This window comes from Lampetra planeri, chromosome 2, assembly GCF_965212315.1.
Source record: "Lampetra planeri chromosome 2, kcLamPlan1.2.h2, whole genome shotgun sequence".
In the NCBI taxonomy this organism is placed as follows: domain Eukaryota; kingdom Metazoa; phylum Chordata; class Hyperoartia; order Petromyzontiformes; family Petromyzontidae; genus Lampetra; species Lampetra planeri.
The window spans coordinates 8,440,955-8,457,708 of NC_136108.1; the positions used below are offsets into that span (position 1 = coordinate 8,440,955).

At 52.9% G+C, this 16,754-nt stretch overlaps 1 protein-coding gene across 2 annotated transcripts in view; it reads right to left on the reverse strand.

The window, feature by feature from the left end:
- Window positions 1-14,240: 14,240 nt before the first annotated feature.
- Window positions 14,241-16,754, reverse strand: part of LOC144726716 (gap junction gamma-1 protein-like) — a 44,249-nt gene continuing 41,735 nt past the window's right edge. For both annotated transcript variants that reach the window (XM_078605542.1, XM_078605552.1), the window contains exon 2: window positions 14,241-15,820. In XM_078605542.1, coding sequence (XP_078461668.1) covers window positions 14,251-15,798 — 1,548 coding nt within the window. In that variant the 5' untranslated portion in view covers window positions 15,799-15,820 and the 3' untranslated portion in view covers window positions 14,241-14,250. The remainder of the gene's footprint in view (window positions 15,821-16,754) is intronic.

Genomic DNA, 16,754 nt, shown 5'->3' on the forward strand with positions numbered 1-16,754 from the left:
ACTGGGGAGACAAAGGCGGCCGGGCGTGGTGTTCCGGCCTTCATATGTGCTCGCTCACAGCACTTGCTCCAACAGTCTGTTTATATTTTGACTTAAAACTTTCGTGACTGCAGGAATCTATATTCTTGGTTCCTTCGGTAAAGTCACGTAGGTAGAAAAAACTAATTATTTATTTTATTTTTTATAAAATAAAATTTAAAAGATAGAAAATAAAATAATTATTTAATTTTTTATTTTCATTGTCTATCTTCGTGACTTCATCGAAAGAACCAAGAAGACTAAGTCTGTTTCAGGCTACGCGGGTGGAGCTTTATCGTCGTGTAAAAGCGTGGGGAGCGGTAGCGTAGCAAGGTCAGCGCAAGGATGACAAGAGCCTCTTCTGAGCCTTCCCCAAGTTCGACGCAGCCTCCAATCGTCGACACCTGGGCGCTCCTCCCCCCCACCGACCCTCCCATGCGCCAGAGGTCGCAAACGGGTACCCGATACCCGTACCCTACCCGATACCCGGCTACCCGTACCCGGCCGGATACGGGTACGGGTACCCGTTTGCGACCCTGGTGCGGCCGGGTACGGGTACGGGTAGACCGTGAGTCACTGGTGAGTAACCGTTTGTCACTCATTCCCCAACGTCTTGTCTCTTCTCACAATTCAAGTTCCTAGAATCAACCCACCCGCGCCTGCAACATGGCTTCATCCCAGAGTTCGCAATCAGGTACCCAATACCCGTACCCTACCCGGCCGGGTACGGGTAAGGTACGGGTACGGCCGGGTACGGGTACCCGTTTGCGACCCTGGTGCGGCCGGGTACGGGTACGGGTAAGGAATCAAAACCCGTTTGCGACCTCTGCCGTGCGCCCTACCTGCCTTGACAGGTGCTCGCTGACAGCACCGCACCCCTCACCCACCCACCCGGCACCTCCGACAGGTTGCAACGGTCGGGGTCTTTGTTCCCGAACCGCTAATCGTTTCTCCACCTGCCCATGTCCGTTAGCAGCGACGCAAGCGAAGGGCTCTGAACGTCGCTCTCCGCTCCCCGGACAAAAGCGTCGCGCTCTCGTCTCGTCTCTGTGAGACATCGGTCAAGAATAAAGACAACATTCCACATTCTTATGGCGGGTGGGTGGGTGGGGTGGGGTGGGGGGATTCCCGTTGATGATTATGATGATGGTCACTGAGCTTCGCGCCGCTCAGCCTGATGCTGCTCGCGTCGGCTATGGGTGATTGATACGAAGGATGATGCATCGATCTATCGGTTAATCGTCGACGGATAAGCTCACGATTCGCAAGAGTTTTCTTCGTCGGGTTCACGTGATCCCTGCCGCCGCTCGAGGCCGCTCCACTCACCGCAATGATGATGACAATTTGCCGTGTTACATTATTAACATCCATCGCGACAATGAATCGAATCGCTGCGCCGTGAAAAAAGCGATGGAATAAATTAGGCGAAAGAGGAGGGGGGGGGGATGCGATGCGTGGGGATGCCCCCCACCCCCCCACCACAATGACCACGGCTTAATGCTGGTGGGAGATGGTGCTGTCACTTTCTCCTGCAGTTTGTTCAAAGCTATACGGGGGGGGGGGGTCTTTGTCGGCCCGTGTCGCGTCGGGCGATAGCAAGGGACGAGCGAAACGAGGGAATAAATATCTTGAGTAGGCACAGGTGAGGTAACAGACGCATTGCGTTTGTGTTATCCTCGCCAGCATTGTGTCAGGGAAGGCGCGCAGATTAACGAGTAGACAACTCTGACTTGTCGCCTGATGATGCTCGTTGCAATTACTGGCGAAACGTGGTGCTCGCATTGTAAATGTGGGTTTTTGCTCGCCAACACACCGGTGTGCTGCAGCTAGTAACGCATTGGCATGTTTTGTTTACGTGGCAAACCTTGCTAATTGGCCGTGGTCGGGTGGTGGCGGGTTTAACGACACACATTTATATTTACGCGATCACACACAAACAAAACCCCTCGATTGTAGATCATTGAGCTTGGGCGGTTCGGCGAGACCCCGGTGGCCGAGTTTAAAGGACAACCGCGTGCGTGGCACTGCGGCACACTCTGACTCATCCCACCGTCGTTTTTCACGGGCCGATACAACAGGTACCGCGAATACCACTTTGTCGGGGGGGGGGCAGTCAAACATTCGTTTAAACCTTTGTGCGTAGAGATACCCATACCGGCTCCCGCCCGAGAAGTGTGGAATGGCCACCTGTGCGGCTCTCGTCTGTCTCACGCACGCGTGAGCATGGAAGCTTCGTCGTCTTCGTATTCTTCTTTCGCACGGCTGCTGATGTAGACGCAGATCAACAACTTCAATGTGACCTTCAAGTGGCCAAGCCAGACAGCCGCGTCAGGAGCAGCGGAGTGTGTCGCTGTGACGTCTCCTTCGTATTTGTGGATCGGGCATTGGGTCGTTTTATGTTTTGCATGGTCTGAACTGGATGGCCACAGTCGCACACGGGGGAGTTTTTAATGTTCCCTTTGTGCATCAGGTGTGTCCGCGTCTGCCTGCCATGCATGGTGTGTGTGCAGCGGATGCGGTTTAGGGTGGACCGTGAGCCTCGTGGGCGATCAAACCCCATGGATCTTCTGCGTTGGGTCTTTCACGTGGGAGCGAAAGAGGCATTTTTGTCTGAAAGTCCGTGGCCTTCCCACGTGGCTTTCTAATTCTGACAAACAGGCTGGGCAGGTACTGGGTGCGTGAGCTCATCATCCCATTGAAGTCATTCACTCATTGATTGGTTTAATTGTTTTGATCTTTGGACGTCTTTGGCACGTTCACTTCTCCCCGATGTCACGCAGAAATAATTGGCGAAATAAGTAAACGACAACAAATGTATTAAATTATTGACGATTGTTAATCTCACGCGCAAAGTTACGATTTCCTAATTTCAGCTCGAGCAATGATAATAATAAGATGTCATTATGAGACCTCCTTTACCAGTGGCAAAATATAGTAATAGGTTTTTACCCTTTCAAGTGGTACAAAAACTGACACCTTTATACAAGGCATCATGTTTGCAATAACCACAACACAAGCAGTATATTTTGCCACTGGTAAAGGAGGTCTCATAGTGTAAATGCTTATCCCTGAGCTCTCAATACTCTGATAGTGCGCTGTCTTTGAGTTGTACGCCTTTTGGCGTCATCTGGTCCAACACCAATGGAGACTAGGCTCTAAGAAAAGCTGTCTCGGGTGTGGACCAATCAACGTCAAGGACAGTGCATATCATTATCATCATCAGAGTTGTTTCTTTTTGTTTGCATTTTGACTGCTTGTGTTGTGGTTATTGCAAACATGATGCCTTGTATAAAAGTGTCAGTTTTTGTACCAGTTGAAAGGGTAAAAACCTATTATTAAAATGTCATTCGTTCACTACCTTTGGTATTCGCGCCAATTGTATAGCCCAGGCCGACCACGATGGGGCGCTGCTGTTCTCCAGACACGATCTGCGGTCATCTGCCGGTCTCTGTCCCCTCTGTGCCCCGCAGAAGGGGCATCGCGCGGAACGTCTGTCTGCAAAAAGGTGTGTTTAATATCAAGGAAGTGTGAATGGCCAATGCGGTGAGTTTTTTGTGTTTTGTACAAAGAGCATTGAGAGCCGCATGTTGACACAAAAAACCGGACAAGGATTTATTTACATGCACTGGCCATCGTGGCGATGGTCAGTGCATGTATAACCCACAGGACCCGCACAACGTGAGGAGTCCCTCATCACGCAGTGGGTGGACAAACGGGCTGTAGATGTGGTGTACATTCGCCTAATTTAATCACCCGGGGAAAAGAAAAAAAACCCTCAAACCGAGTCAACAAACGTCTCATTCTGGAGGGTCCTGCATTGGGACGTTTTGATCGATTCATGGGAAGAGTCGTGCCCGGAGCAAAACCCCTCTCGTACGAGGAGATGACTCGATACAAAACAAATAAAACTTGCTCACAGCGAGCTCACGCGCCCTACTTGCTCTACTGCCCAGTTTGTGACAACCTCGCCCGCTGCCTCGCGCGCACGGCAGAGGGGTTCCCCAAGTCCGCGGTCATCGTCAGCGAGTTAAAGTGTCGACATCGTATCTCTACGATCCTTGTTATTTCCGTCAGCAGCAGCAGCATCAGCATCAGCAGCACCACCCATCATCGTCAGCGCCATACGAACGATCGATGTCAGAACCAGGAGGATCACCGTCTTCATCTCGACGACCGTCGTCAACAGCAGCGGCGGTGGCATCAAACGCAGCGTCATCATCGTGGTCGTCTCGACGGCGGGCACCATGCGAATAAGACGCATTCACGCGTCGCGCATTGGACACGCAACTGCATGCGAGTTGCAGGCGAGTTGCACGCGAGTTACAGGCGAAGTTGCAGGCGAGTTGCACGCGAGTTGCAGGCGAGTTGCACGCGAGTTGCACGCGAGTTGCAGGCGAAGTTGCAGGCGAGTTGCAGGCGAGTTGCACGCGAGTTACAGGCGAAGTTGCAGGCGAGTTGCACGCGAGTTGCAGGCGAGTTGCAGGCGAGTTGCACGCGAGTTACACGCGAGTTGCACGCGAGTTGCAGGCGAAGTTGCACGCCAGTTGATGCAAACGCGCACCGAGCCGGCACCGCTGGGCTCCTTGGGTTTGAGTCCCCGGGTTTCAGCCGCCCGTGACTTAAAGCGGCTTCCCAAGTGGAGCGAGTCCACGATGTCTCCCCCCTCTCCCCGCCTCCGGTCACTTTTGTTTCGCGATGTACTTGGCCAAATTACAGCTCTGACGATGTAAAACATCAGCATTGTGGTGGTGAGATGTTAACTACCTCGCCAGGTGTGCAGGAGGTCGTGGGTCCTACCCCGACGCCTGCTGTATATTTAGAGTTTGCGTGTCTCTCTCTCCGTGGTAACGTGGATTTTTATCCGGGTCCTCCGGTTAGTCCCCGTCCACATTTAGAATCGTGCGTTTTGATTATTTGGCTACGATATATTTCCGCAGAATGATAAGCCACTTCGTTGGGCGTTCGTTTGTTGCCAGGTCGCTTCTGAAAAATAAATATAACTGCGTAATTGAGTGGGCCTCACATGGTAGAATAAAAGTTTTATATTCGATTGCAGAGACGCGATGGACATTTCCCTCTCGTATGTCAGGACATGCTCGAATGTGGCGCCATTCCGTATCAGACGTCGTTCTCACTTGATTTTACGGAGGCCATTCGACAGTTAAATAAAAATTAAGTTGATTTTGGTTGCCCAGTTGAGAACTCAACAAGAGACGAGGATGGGTCTCGATTGCAAGGGTCACGAGTCTGTCAGTAGGGGGCGATGGTTGCTGCTGCTGCTGCTCTGTGTGTGTGTCATCCCAGTTTAGTAACACCGTGAGACATTCTCAGATGTTGCAACATAATCTGGACTCTGACCTCGGCACACAGTCGCCTGGTCTTGCGAATGAAGCCAGGAGGTCTTTAACGTGCACTGCGAAGCGGACGGCAAGCGGTAGTATTCCTGTGCCGCGGTGATTACACCCGCAGTGACAACCTGGGAACACAAGGTGGGGCACTGTCGGCTGCGATCAGAGTTCCAAGTGGGACAGCTCATTCGTCTACATGCGGCTCTTTAAGGACGGCCGCTTCGTGACCGTTGTTTATTTAGAACCAACGTCTCGTGTTAACGGGCAGCGCGGCTCGTGAAATGTAGAGGGTTTGTGTTATCAACGTAAAAAAGTCGACTTGTTATTTTGTTTGCCGCCCCATGGGAGTCCAGTTTACCATGGATATCCAGTTTACCATGGAAATCCAGTTTACCATGGAAATCCAGTTTACCATGGAAATCCAGTTTACCATGGAAATCCAGTTTACCATGGAAATCCAGTTTACCATGGAAATCCAGGTTTTCTTTGGCAGGGGTTGGCAACCTGCAGCTTTTTATCAAGGACCACCGTCTCGTGTTGCGGCTCTTTAAAGATTTGTTCACGGATTTCGAACAACAATGATGTATCTTATTGCTGTTGTTTTCTTTGTCGACCTGTGGTGCAATGACACCACGGTGACGAAATATCAGCTGGAGGAGTAAAATAAGAATAAAACCATAAATGAATTGACCATACATCCCAATGCCGGATCCTCTTGAAAACAGTCTTGAGACTCGGCGAGACTTTCCTGGGTAATAACATACTAGACGCGGTGGGGGGGGGGGGGGGTCTCTTGAGCCCCCTCTGATGGAGGTCCTAACCCTCAGCAGCGGTGTGAGCGAGCAATTGCAGGAGCTGCGCCCCTTTTGCACGTTATTGTTGTCACCGTACGAGGAGGGCAAATGTTCGTAGGCGATTGCCCTTTGCTCCGGGCATAGTATCCATTCAACTCGCTTCACGACACACGCATTGCACCTCTGGCGTCGCAGTCGACGTTTGTGAAGCTTTGCCTGGGTGAATGCAACGCGGCCACGCGGCTCCTCCAGCCACTCGTGTCTGCCGAGCTGATGCAATTCACCGCGGTGTTCACGCAAAAGGTAATACTAAATTTCCATTTAAAGCTTTCGTGACTGCAGGGATTCATCTGCTTGGTTCTTTCGGTAAAATCACGTAGAAGGGAAATAATAAAATAATAAAAATAAAACATTATACAATACAATTCTCACGACGTTTCGGCCACAACGAGGATGGCTGCTTGCGTTGTGTCCGAAACGTCGTGATAATTGTATTTTATTATGTTTTATTTTTTATTATTTTATTATTTCCCTTCTACGTGACTTTACCGAAAGAACCAAGAAGGTAATACTAATTTGGAACACGAGAGGTGTTTTGGGTAAGATCGCGTAAATATATAAATGTGTCGTGAAACCAGCCACCACCCGACAACCAACGTCAACAGAACGTGGCCAATTCGTCACTAGTACAGCACGCCGGTGTGTTGGAGAGCCCAAGCCACAATATTTACAATTTACTCGTTGGCTGTGTCGGGTGGTGGCAGGTTTAACGACACATTTATATATTTACGCGATCTCACCCAAAAAAAAACCTCTTATGGATGATATTGGTCGCGAAAGCCTACGTGTTGAACTAATTTGTAAGTGAATTGCTATCTAATTTTTGCTTATAATCTAACGATGAGTTTTAAATCGCGTTGTTCATGCAAATGTCATCTCACGATCGCACGAGGAACCACAGGGGGAGAAGCCGGAAGGCTGTCGAGCGGTGAGCCGGCGCCAACAATTGATTTGCACGTCTCTGTATATTGAGATGTTTTCAGACAATTGCTGCGTGTTTGTACGTGTGGGAGGAACCCGGGGCGACCAGAGAAATTCCGCGCAATGCGAGGGGACAACACCCTATCCCCTAAACGCATGCTGTCACTCCACGCTTTGCTGTACCGCATTCCCCGCGGGAAGGGAGTCTCGCAAAATTGTGTTCGATCGACCAACCCTCGCTGCCTCCACAGTGCTGGATTCCAGGCCACCTGGATATCCACCATCGCTCGATCGTGCATTGAATCGCCAGGGGGGGGGGGGGGTGGGAGAGAGGGAATGGGGGGGGGGCTGAATCTCTCACACACACACACGCAACCGAGAGCAATCGCAAGCGGACAAAAAACAACCACACGTGAACACGGAATCTTCCAACAACATCGATTGATCATGAAGTTTATTTGTTTCGTTCTGTATTTCGGCGCAGAAACAAACATCGCTCGGTCGTGGCTCGCGACGAAATTCTTTGGGCAGCTCCCACGCCTCGCAAGCGACTGCTCAGAACAGCAGCGTAAGGGCACAGCAATGCGGCTTTGGTGTCGATTATTCGATATATATTAAAAAAAACTAAGTTCGTTTGCTTTTTAAACAGAGCACGTGAAAAACAATGATTGATGCGGACACGCGTTCTCGCTTTTCATCCCGTCGGTGATCAACCAGCACTCTAGGAAGGGTTAATAGCTAGGGTTACAAGTTTTGCAATGACCGATGTTCGGAAAACGTGGGTTTTAAAAGCTGGTAGATCAGCAACGAGAAGAAGACATGACCATATTTCTGGGTAGCTCTTGTTTCACACCCAGAGGTGTGCTTTGAAAAGAGAGACTTTTAATATTTTAAATCTCTCTTAGCTGGTAAGAAATACAGGAAATTATGTTGATGATGATGACGGCGAGTTGTAGATGGAAGACTACGAATACCGTGCGTGGTGGACTTTCTCCAGGGATATCTGGTTTCCTCCCGCACGATGCCAAACTCCCACAAGTGTAATTATCCAAATATCCCCAAAGCAGGACCCTCCTGCTGCAAAAACAGTCTCGAGACCCATTGTGGTTTCCCAGGGTAAATAAAAAGCATTGTTATCATATTAAAAAAAATCATAATTAATTGTATACGAAGGGGCATTTCTGTTACTGAATTTCACTTGTGAAGATATTTTAGCTATCAATGGATCTCTCTTCAAAGGGAAGATGTTTGTCAGCGAAGAAACCAACGTTGTTAGAGAATGCCTTTGAAGGACGATACCTCTACGAAGGGATTACTGCAATGAAGGATCTCTATCAATGAAATTCTATCAGGAATGATCCCTCTATTACATAGACTCTCTGTAACCAACACGTGTGTCTATTAACATATCTTAATATAAAGGGATTTATATCAATGGATATCTCACTGCAAAGATATGTCTTTGTTCTGAATGAAATAATCTATATCCTTGTAAGAGAAAGCACGTCTCTATTAAGTGGTACTTATCTATGAAGTATCAATATAATCAATGTGTATATCTCTATCAAGTGAGAAAGCTCTCTCCCTGTCTCTACGATGGACGGTCTCTCTGTAAACAGATATCTCGCTATCAAGGAATATGTCTCTATTCAGGCCTAGTTCAACATGCCAGAACATACATTTCTCCATCAAAGAATCTCTGCTATGGAAACGCTACCAAGAGCGCTCTCTGTTCAGCATGATCTCCGTGGGAGTTCCCTTGCCAATGAAGGAATCTTTCCATTAAGGATTTGGACAATGAACCTCAATGAGCAGTCCGACTCCCGTGACTCCGTCCCCACTCACCGCGAACCCCTCTGCTCACCCACTGCGCAACTATCCGAGTGTCGCTGTGCCCCCCCCCTCCCACCACCCCCGACCCATGTAGGGCCCCCCACACGACCCCCTTGCGAGGGCACGGGCTGCCCTCCACCGTCAGCCAACAGGCGCAAGTGACGACTTATAGCCCTACCTCTAACCCCATCTCGCTCAGACGTGGCGGTGGCGATGCTAAAACAAACGGCGGGGTCGGAGGAGGGCATCCAATACCCACCAGGCACGTAACGGTCAATCGATTCGTCGATTTAAAATCGATTGTTACGGCTCACGACGTGTGCGCATAGCCACGCGTGTCGGAAACGACGACCTTCGAATCATTCCGGACAGCCGCGAGGGATAAATGCGTGTGTCGCGATGACAAGTGTATCGATTGTTGAGTCGTCACCTTAATTGTGGTGAATGTATCGAACCTGCCAGGAAGGGAATCATCGTTACACGCCTAATGCCCCACAAGCTGGTGGCGAAGTTCCTTGCGGGAGTTGGGCGAGACTGCGAGAGCCACCTTGACCGTGAGGCTGACGAGCAATCTGGCAGAAGGAAGGAAGCGATGGCTAGGTGTGCCGGCATTGTCCACGAAGAACAATTTGAACTTTCACTTGGGTGCCTGCCCAGCCACCCCGAGGAGCTGCCCCTGAATGGAGGGCATATGGGGTTGGGAGGTGGGGGCACACGAATATGGCCTGGGAGTGGGGGGATGGTGTGGTGTGGGTAGGTTTGGGGGGGGGGGGTATTGCCCCCCCACCCAAAGGGCTCCCCTATTCAGAATCGCCACTCACCCGAAGCGAGTTGGGTGTCTAAACTTATCAATGTGCACCGACAAAGCTAAACGCATATAAATTCAAGTATCTCGACTCTTAAAGGCACTTTGTAAGACAACAATAACAACCGAGAATTGCGTGCGCGTGGCACGTGACGACCGACCACCGGAAACGCGTGGACACGTGACGACCGACCACCGGAAACGCGTGGACACGTGACGCACGGAAACGGGTCACAATGCGAGCACGTGCTTTTGATTGAAATGCTCTGGGGAGTGAAACTCGACGCTGCGGAGTAAGTAAAGCTCACACTGCTTTTGCCGTTGCGGCCAGGCAAAACGCCGCGTGCCGTTTGTTTCTTTCGATACATTTGTGGGGAATAAAAAATAATACTATTGAAACAACAAAAAACCCCCAATAATATAAACTTAAGATGATATGAAATGTTTAAAGACGTGTGACAAACAAGTGGACACAAAGTGGAATTAAAGAAGACGCAGCCCATAACAAACAGCTCTCAGACATTGAAAGCTTTCGTGACTGCAGGGATTCATATTCCCTTCTACGTGACTTTACCGAAAGAACCAAGCGTATAGCTCTCAGATAGTGGACGTGGGATGGATGCGTCGAGACAGAACTGCGAAGAGAGCTCCCTATTACCGACTTTTCCAGACGATTAGACGCACTCTGCCCATGTGTTTCAAAGCAACGTTGAGGTGCATCTTCAAATCCGGTGTAGGTTGCGGGAACCAGAGTTGGTGATGTTCATCGACACCGAGCATTTGTTTTGTGGCGCTTCTTAACTTTAGCGGAGCGTCTCATCATCTGGAAAAATGCGGCCGTTCAAAGTTATGGTCCTGATAACACCACAACGTTACCCGCGTGCGTTTGAACACGTCCGTCGAGCGACGTGACGCAAGACCCTAACTTGAACGTCGCTTTCTTCTTTGGTCTTCCGCAATTAAAACGCAACGTCAATGATGTTTGACGCGCAGCCTAAAGTGTGCATCTACCAGAGCTGTTTGTCGTTTGAGTCTTGCTTTCAGAAAACGTAAGAATGTGTAACGCGACGCGTGGGGTAAGGCAGCAGGGGGGGGGGGGGGGAGCGGGGTTTTTGCGGGGCCCTTCGGTTCGAGTTCTCTCTTCTCTTGGGAGAACTTTCAAGAATCTTCTTTTGCTTCGTGTCGCCGAGCTACCGACGACGCGCGACTTCTGGTCGCTCAAGTTTGCATCCCGAGACAGGCGCTCCGCTGCCCTCGACTCGCCGAGGACTCGGCAATTGTCTGGGGTTAAGGTCGGACCCCCCCCCCCGCACCCCTCCAAGGAGGAGGGGCGGCCTAGGGGCCCACAACCTCACTCCAAGTAACGCGGGACCCCTCTGCTGTAAGGACCCTGCACCCCCTTTGCCGTGAACGTGGAGTAGCCAGACCGATCGCGATGTCCCACTTTCCACAACAGCACTCCGTTACGAGCTCACCCAGCTCCCATTCAGCACCAATCACGTGCGATTAGTGCGGTAGGCTACATACGGTGCGAAAGAAGTTCAACATACTTAACATATGCCCTTCGAGTCACGTTTGGTGATCGCGATCACGTGCGTATAATTGCACGAATGTTGCCTGCGACGCCATACGGATGTGAAACATGGACACGTTGACAAAGTAAATGGGACCGGGGGTGAGAAGTGCGCACAGAAGCACGGCGGGGTTGGAATGCTGGGAAATAAGAGACAGGAAGAGGGCCACGTGACGCAGAGCGACAATCGCATGGACTCTGAGAGATGTTAACTCCCTCGCCTGGTATGCAGGAGGTCGTGGGTTTGATCCCAACCCTGACGCCTGTATAATTTGGAGTTTGCATGTTTATCTCCCCGTGGCTGCGTGGATTTTTCTCCGGGTCCTCCGGGTTTTCCCCTCCACGTTTTGAGTATTTGGCCGCTATACATTTCCCACGCCGCGATAAGCCACTTCGCTGAGCTATCATTTGTTCTTTTTCCAGGTCGCTTCTGAAAAAAGAGCTACGTAGCTCAGGGAGGCTTACCTGGTAAACATACAAATTCTAGCAGTCGAGGTAAACGAGGGTTTTGGGCAGGCCACCTCCTCGTGTGCCATGGAGGAACGAAGATGGCACGATGTGCAGGATGAGCATGGGGCCACGGAGTGGCAGCCAGGGGAGCGCACGCGCCTCGCGGCACGGGGAGCGAGGAGCATGGGGACACGTGGGGGGGCGGGGGGAGGGGTGCTGGGAGCGAGCGAGCGTCACCCTCGCGTGCCGGAGCGCGGCATCGTAATTGTGGATTTCACACCGGGACGTGGAATGACTGGCCCCCGCCATACGCACGTGGAGTTTCCACCACCGGCCTCACGGCTGTGAACGGAGGCGAGCGTGGTGCGAGCGGGGGGGGGAACAGATTACAGTGGGGCTGATGACATGGGCAGGGAATTTTTTCATTCAGGGGGCCATCGAAGCTTCAAAAGCGGGGGTGCAACAATCATCGATGTATCGACCACCATCGATTCTTCAGCTCAAGCTAGGCACGCGTCGAAAGTCTAACAAGTCGTCGAAGCGAATGTCGACGATTCATTGGATGGCGAGATGCAGCGAACGTGTTTGAGGCTTAGCGGAACAGAACTCGCCAGCTCGGTACGGGACGTTCGTTACACTCAGGGCAGGCTGCACGTGCGCGCACACAACAATGTGTATTTGCCGTACGAACAGCACGCAGGCGAATCATGCAACCGACTCGGCTGCGGACAGAGCGAGTATCCCAACAACAACAAAAAAGGAGAAAACTTGCGAAGGCTAAAACCGTACGCGTCTCCGCGCGAACAAATGCAATTGCGTCTCCCTACGCAGGCCGACGATTTACTCTATTGCGGTTGCTGAGCACCGTCCAAAAAAAAGCGCAAAACGCCAAGCGACCAGCAACAAAAAGCACTATTAAAGATGTAATAGATACGAGCTTATCCACAAACCACCTTCGTTCGCTGCTGCTGCGTATTGATAAAGAACGCCACTCAAACATGGCACGACTTTCTCTGGAATGTCAAGTAAGGAGCTGCCGCACGCGGTGGGTGTGGTAGTGGTGACGATGACAGCGTTGCAATAAAAGGGGGGAGGAAAGTCAGAGAAGCTGGTAAGGCATCGGATGACTCAGTGGCCATCTCCCGCCCATCACAGGCTGCCTCCATCCCACCACCCTGCCCCTCCTGCGCTTAACCTCGGCTCCGTCCAACTCCGTCCAGCGGCACGAAGCCTCGCGAGCTGGCCCAAGTACGAGTGTCCTGCGAACCGTGCTACGCAGAGCTGCGAGTGACAGCTGTGATGGGTTTAGCGGTCGCGCTCACATCACCACTAACACCACCAACACAACCAATATCAGCAGCACCACCACCACAACCAATATCATCAGCAGCACCACCACCAACACAACCAATATCAGCACCACCACAACCAATATCAGCACCACCACCAACACAACCAATATCAGCAGCAGCACCACCACCACCACAACCAATATCAGCACCACCACCAACACAACCAATATCAGCACCACCACCAACACAACCAATATCAGCAGCACCACCACCAAACAGCCACCAACAACAGTCGCCACGAAGCGGCCGTGACATCACCACGGCTCCTGTGCCAGGCTAGGTGCACGTAGCGGCCACGTTAAGTGTGGGAGGCTCGCTGCCGGCAGGTCACGTGACAGCTCCGGGTGTTATGGGTTGACTGCTCCGCTCGTTGTTTTGATCGTGGCTCCTCTGCCATCCGTTGTTGTTGAAGGGCGACTTCTCACGACCACCAACGCCACCAACACCACCACTATCACCACCACTACTACTGCCATTCAATTACCAATATCCACACCATCAGCATCACCACCACCACCACAACTATCACCCCACAAGCATCACGACAGTACCGGTACTACCATCACCACATCAGCACCACCACCAATATCATTTTCGCCATCACGAAACTTGGCACCACCAACACCATAGCCAACAACAATACCATCACACGACCCTACAGAGGGAGGCGCACATCAGAAGCTCATTCCCCAGTGGGGGGGGGGGGGGGGACGTGGTGATGGGGGAGGAGGGGGGGGGGCTGCGGAGGCGGTGAGAGGCCACCGGTTTGTGGTGGACGGGTGACAACAAATCTACATTTCTACCGAAACCAACGTCTTAATCAGCTCCGAACTCCGCCGCGCCCCCCTCCCACCACCCCTTCTAAAATCCTCAGCATTAAGTAGAAGGCAAGACTCAGACTCATCCAGGCTGCTGTGTGTGTTTGGGGAAGGTGGGGTAAGGGGGGGCAGGCGATAGTCGAAGGGGAGAGGCTGGGGAGGGAGGGAGAGATGTCGAGAGCAGTGGAGGGGTTTGGGGTGGGGGGAGAGAGAGATGGTTACACCCGTCCCCTCCACCACCCGTCACCCTCAAGCGCAGCAACCCCCCCCCCCCCGACTTAAATCCACACCGAGCCCTGCTTGTCCCCCCCGGCTGCCGTCTTGACGCAGCCGTTGGCCGCCACGGCGCCTCCTGCTGCGGCGGTGGCAGCAGCGACTTGCTGCGCCTGCTGCTGCTGCTGCTGCTGCTCGTATGCCAGGTTGACCCGGTTCTGCGCCGCCGCAGCCGCGCTGTTGTTTGACCCTGCGGGGGAACTGGGCCGGGAGGAGGAGTAGGAGTTCGCCGACGGGTGGAACCCCCGTCCTGCCGCCTCTCCCGGACACGGGGACGCTGCGGCCGGCGACGAAGGTGGCAACGCCGTCGCGGGCGCCGGACCGACGTCTCCGGCGGGCGCCGTCATGCGCACCGGACCGCAACTCGCGCCGTCCGTGGCCGCCGCCTGCTGCCTCTCCATGCTCGCGGGGAAGAGGCCCTGCGGCACGCTGGCCACCATCGAGCGACCGCCGTCGGGCACCTTGGAGGGGAACTGCGCCGCCGCGTGCAGGGAGTCGTAGACGGGCGGAGCGTGCGGTGCTTGCCGCGGGTAGTGCTGGTTGTAGCAAGGCGCAGGGCTCATGGGGAACGGCTGCTCCTGCTGCTGCTGCTGCTGCTGTAGTTGCTGCTGCTGCTGCTGGGGCGGCGGCTGGTGCTTCTGCTGGTGCTGCTGCTGCTGCTGGTAGAAGGACTGCTGCTGTTGCTTCAGGGCCAACTGCTGGCGCTCTTGCTCCTCCTGCTGCTGCTCCTTCTTGCCGCGTAGGATGTCCCGGATGGAGCCGAGGCCCAGGTGCAGCATCTCCCAGAAGTTGAGCAGGAGGCAGAAGCTGATGGAGGAGTACATGATGATCAGGAAGATGGTCTTCTCGGTGGGGCGCGACACGAAGCAGTCGACGCGGTGCGGGCAGGGGGAGCGCGTGCACTCGAAGCACGCCGTGACCGCGAAACCGTACATGTAGTACTGCCCGCAGAGGAACCCCATCTCGAAGACGGTGCGTAAGAGCAGCTGCACCACGTACATCTTCATCAGCCCCTCCTGGCGGATCCTCCTGCGCCCGTCGTGCCTCAAGGGCGGCGGCGACTCCTCCTTGCCGCCCTTGCCGCCCTTGGCGGAGGCCTTGGGCGCGTCCTCGTCGGCCACTTCGACGATCATGGGGTCCTCCTCGTGGTCGCCCTCCGTCTCCTCGATGTGGCGGTGCTGAGCCCGATGGGTGCCCATCGCCGGTCGGCTCTTGCTCCTTGGCGCGACGCTCCCCCGGGCTTCTTCCGCCCGGCTCAGGCTGTGCATGGCGTAGCCAAGGTAGACGACGGACGGCACGGCGACGACGATGGTCTGGAAGACCCAGAAGCGGACGTGCGACAGGGGCGCGAACTCGTCGTAGCAGACGTTCTCGCAGCCCGGCTGCTTGGTGTTGCACACGAAGGCGCTCTGCTCGTCGTAGTAGATGGTCTCGCCGCCCACGCACGTGAGGATGATGCGAAACATGAGGAAGGAGGTGAACCATATCTTGCCCACGTAGGTCGAGTGGTTGCTGATCTCTTCGAGGAGACGCGTCAGGAAGCCCCAGCTCATTGTGGCGCTGTTTCACGCGGCACTGCGCAGCGCAACAGAGGGAGAGAGGGAGGGCGGGAGGGAGGGGGGAGATGTGTGATGTGCTTGTCAATCAGCTGTTTAACTCATTAATCAATCACTGGATCGATCCATCGAATCATCAATATATTCATAAAACAATTAATCCATCATTGAGTGCATCACCAGTCAATTCATCAATGCAATGTATAAAGGAATTCATCCGCCAATCAATTTGGATCAATCAATTCATACATTAGATACGTAATCGATCAGTGTACCAATCAATGAAGAAATACATCCATCAATAAGTTCAACATAATACATACGCCTATCCATTTCAACCCTATATTGCACAAATAACTCAACATTCATCAATAACACCGTGGCCTTAAAAGGAGACGCACATCATAGGTTACGTTTCGAGCAATGGCCCTTCATCAGAGCCGTCCCTCGGATACGGCGAGTCGGGGCGACCGCCCCGGGCCCCTTGCTTTGGGGGGCGGGTCCGCTTGGACGCCACGGTGTCAGATGCAATGCTGCCGGTTCAGTTTCAAGGCGTTGGGGGGCCCACACAGTGAGAAATGTGAACGGCCGTGCCCTACATAGCACTTAAAAGCAAGCGTCTTTGTTGTTACTATTTGTGCGTGTGTGCACCACTGCCAAATGCAGTAGCGTCTTCAAAAACAATAATTAGCTTCGTATAATTTCCACGATAATCCTGTAAATCAACGAGGGATAAACGACGCCCATCGTGGGGACAAAAAAAAAGAAGAAACCGGGGAGACGGATGTGACTGGGCGCCAACATAGTTCCCGGAACGACGTTCGGACCATTCTGGACCGTGGTGAAGGATGACCAAAGCGCGATTCGAGCGCCTTGGTTCAACTATCGGCTGTCGGGAGGCCTTCCCACTGTCATTCCCACGCGGCGAGACAAGCCACGATCTCGGGAGACAT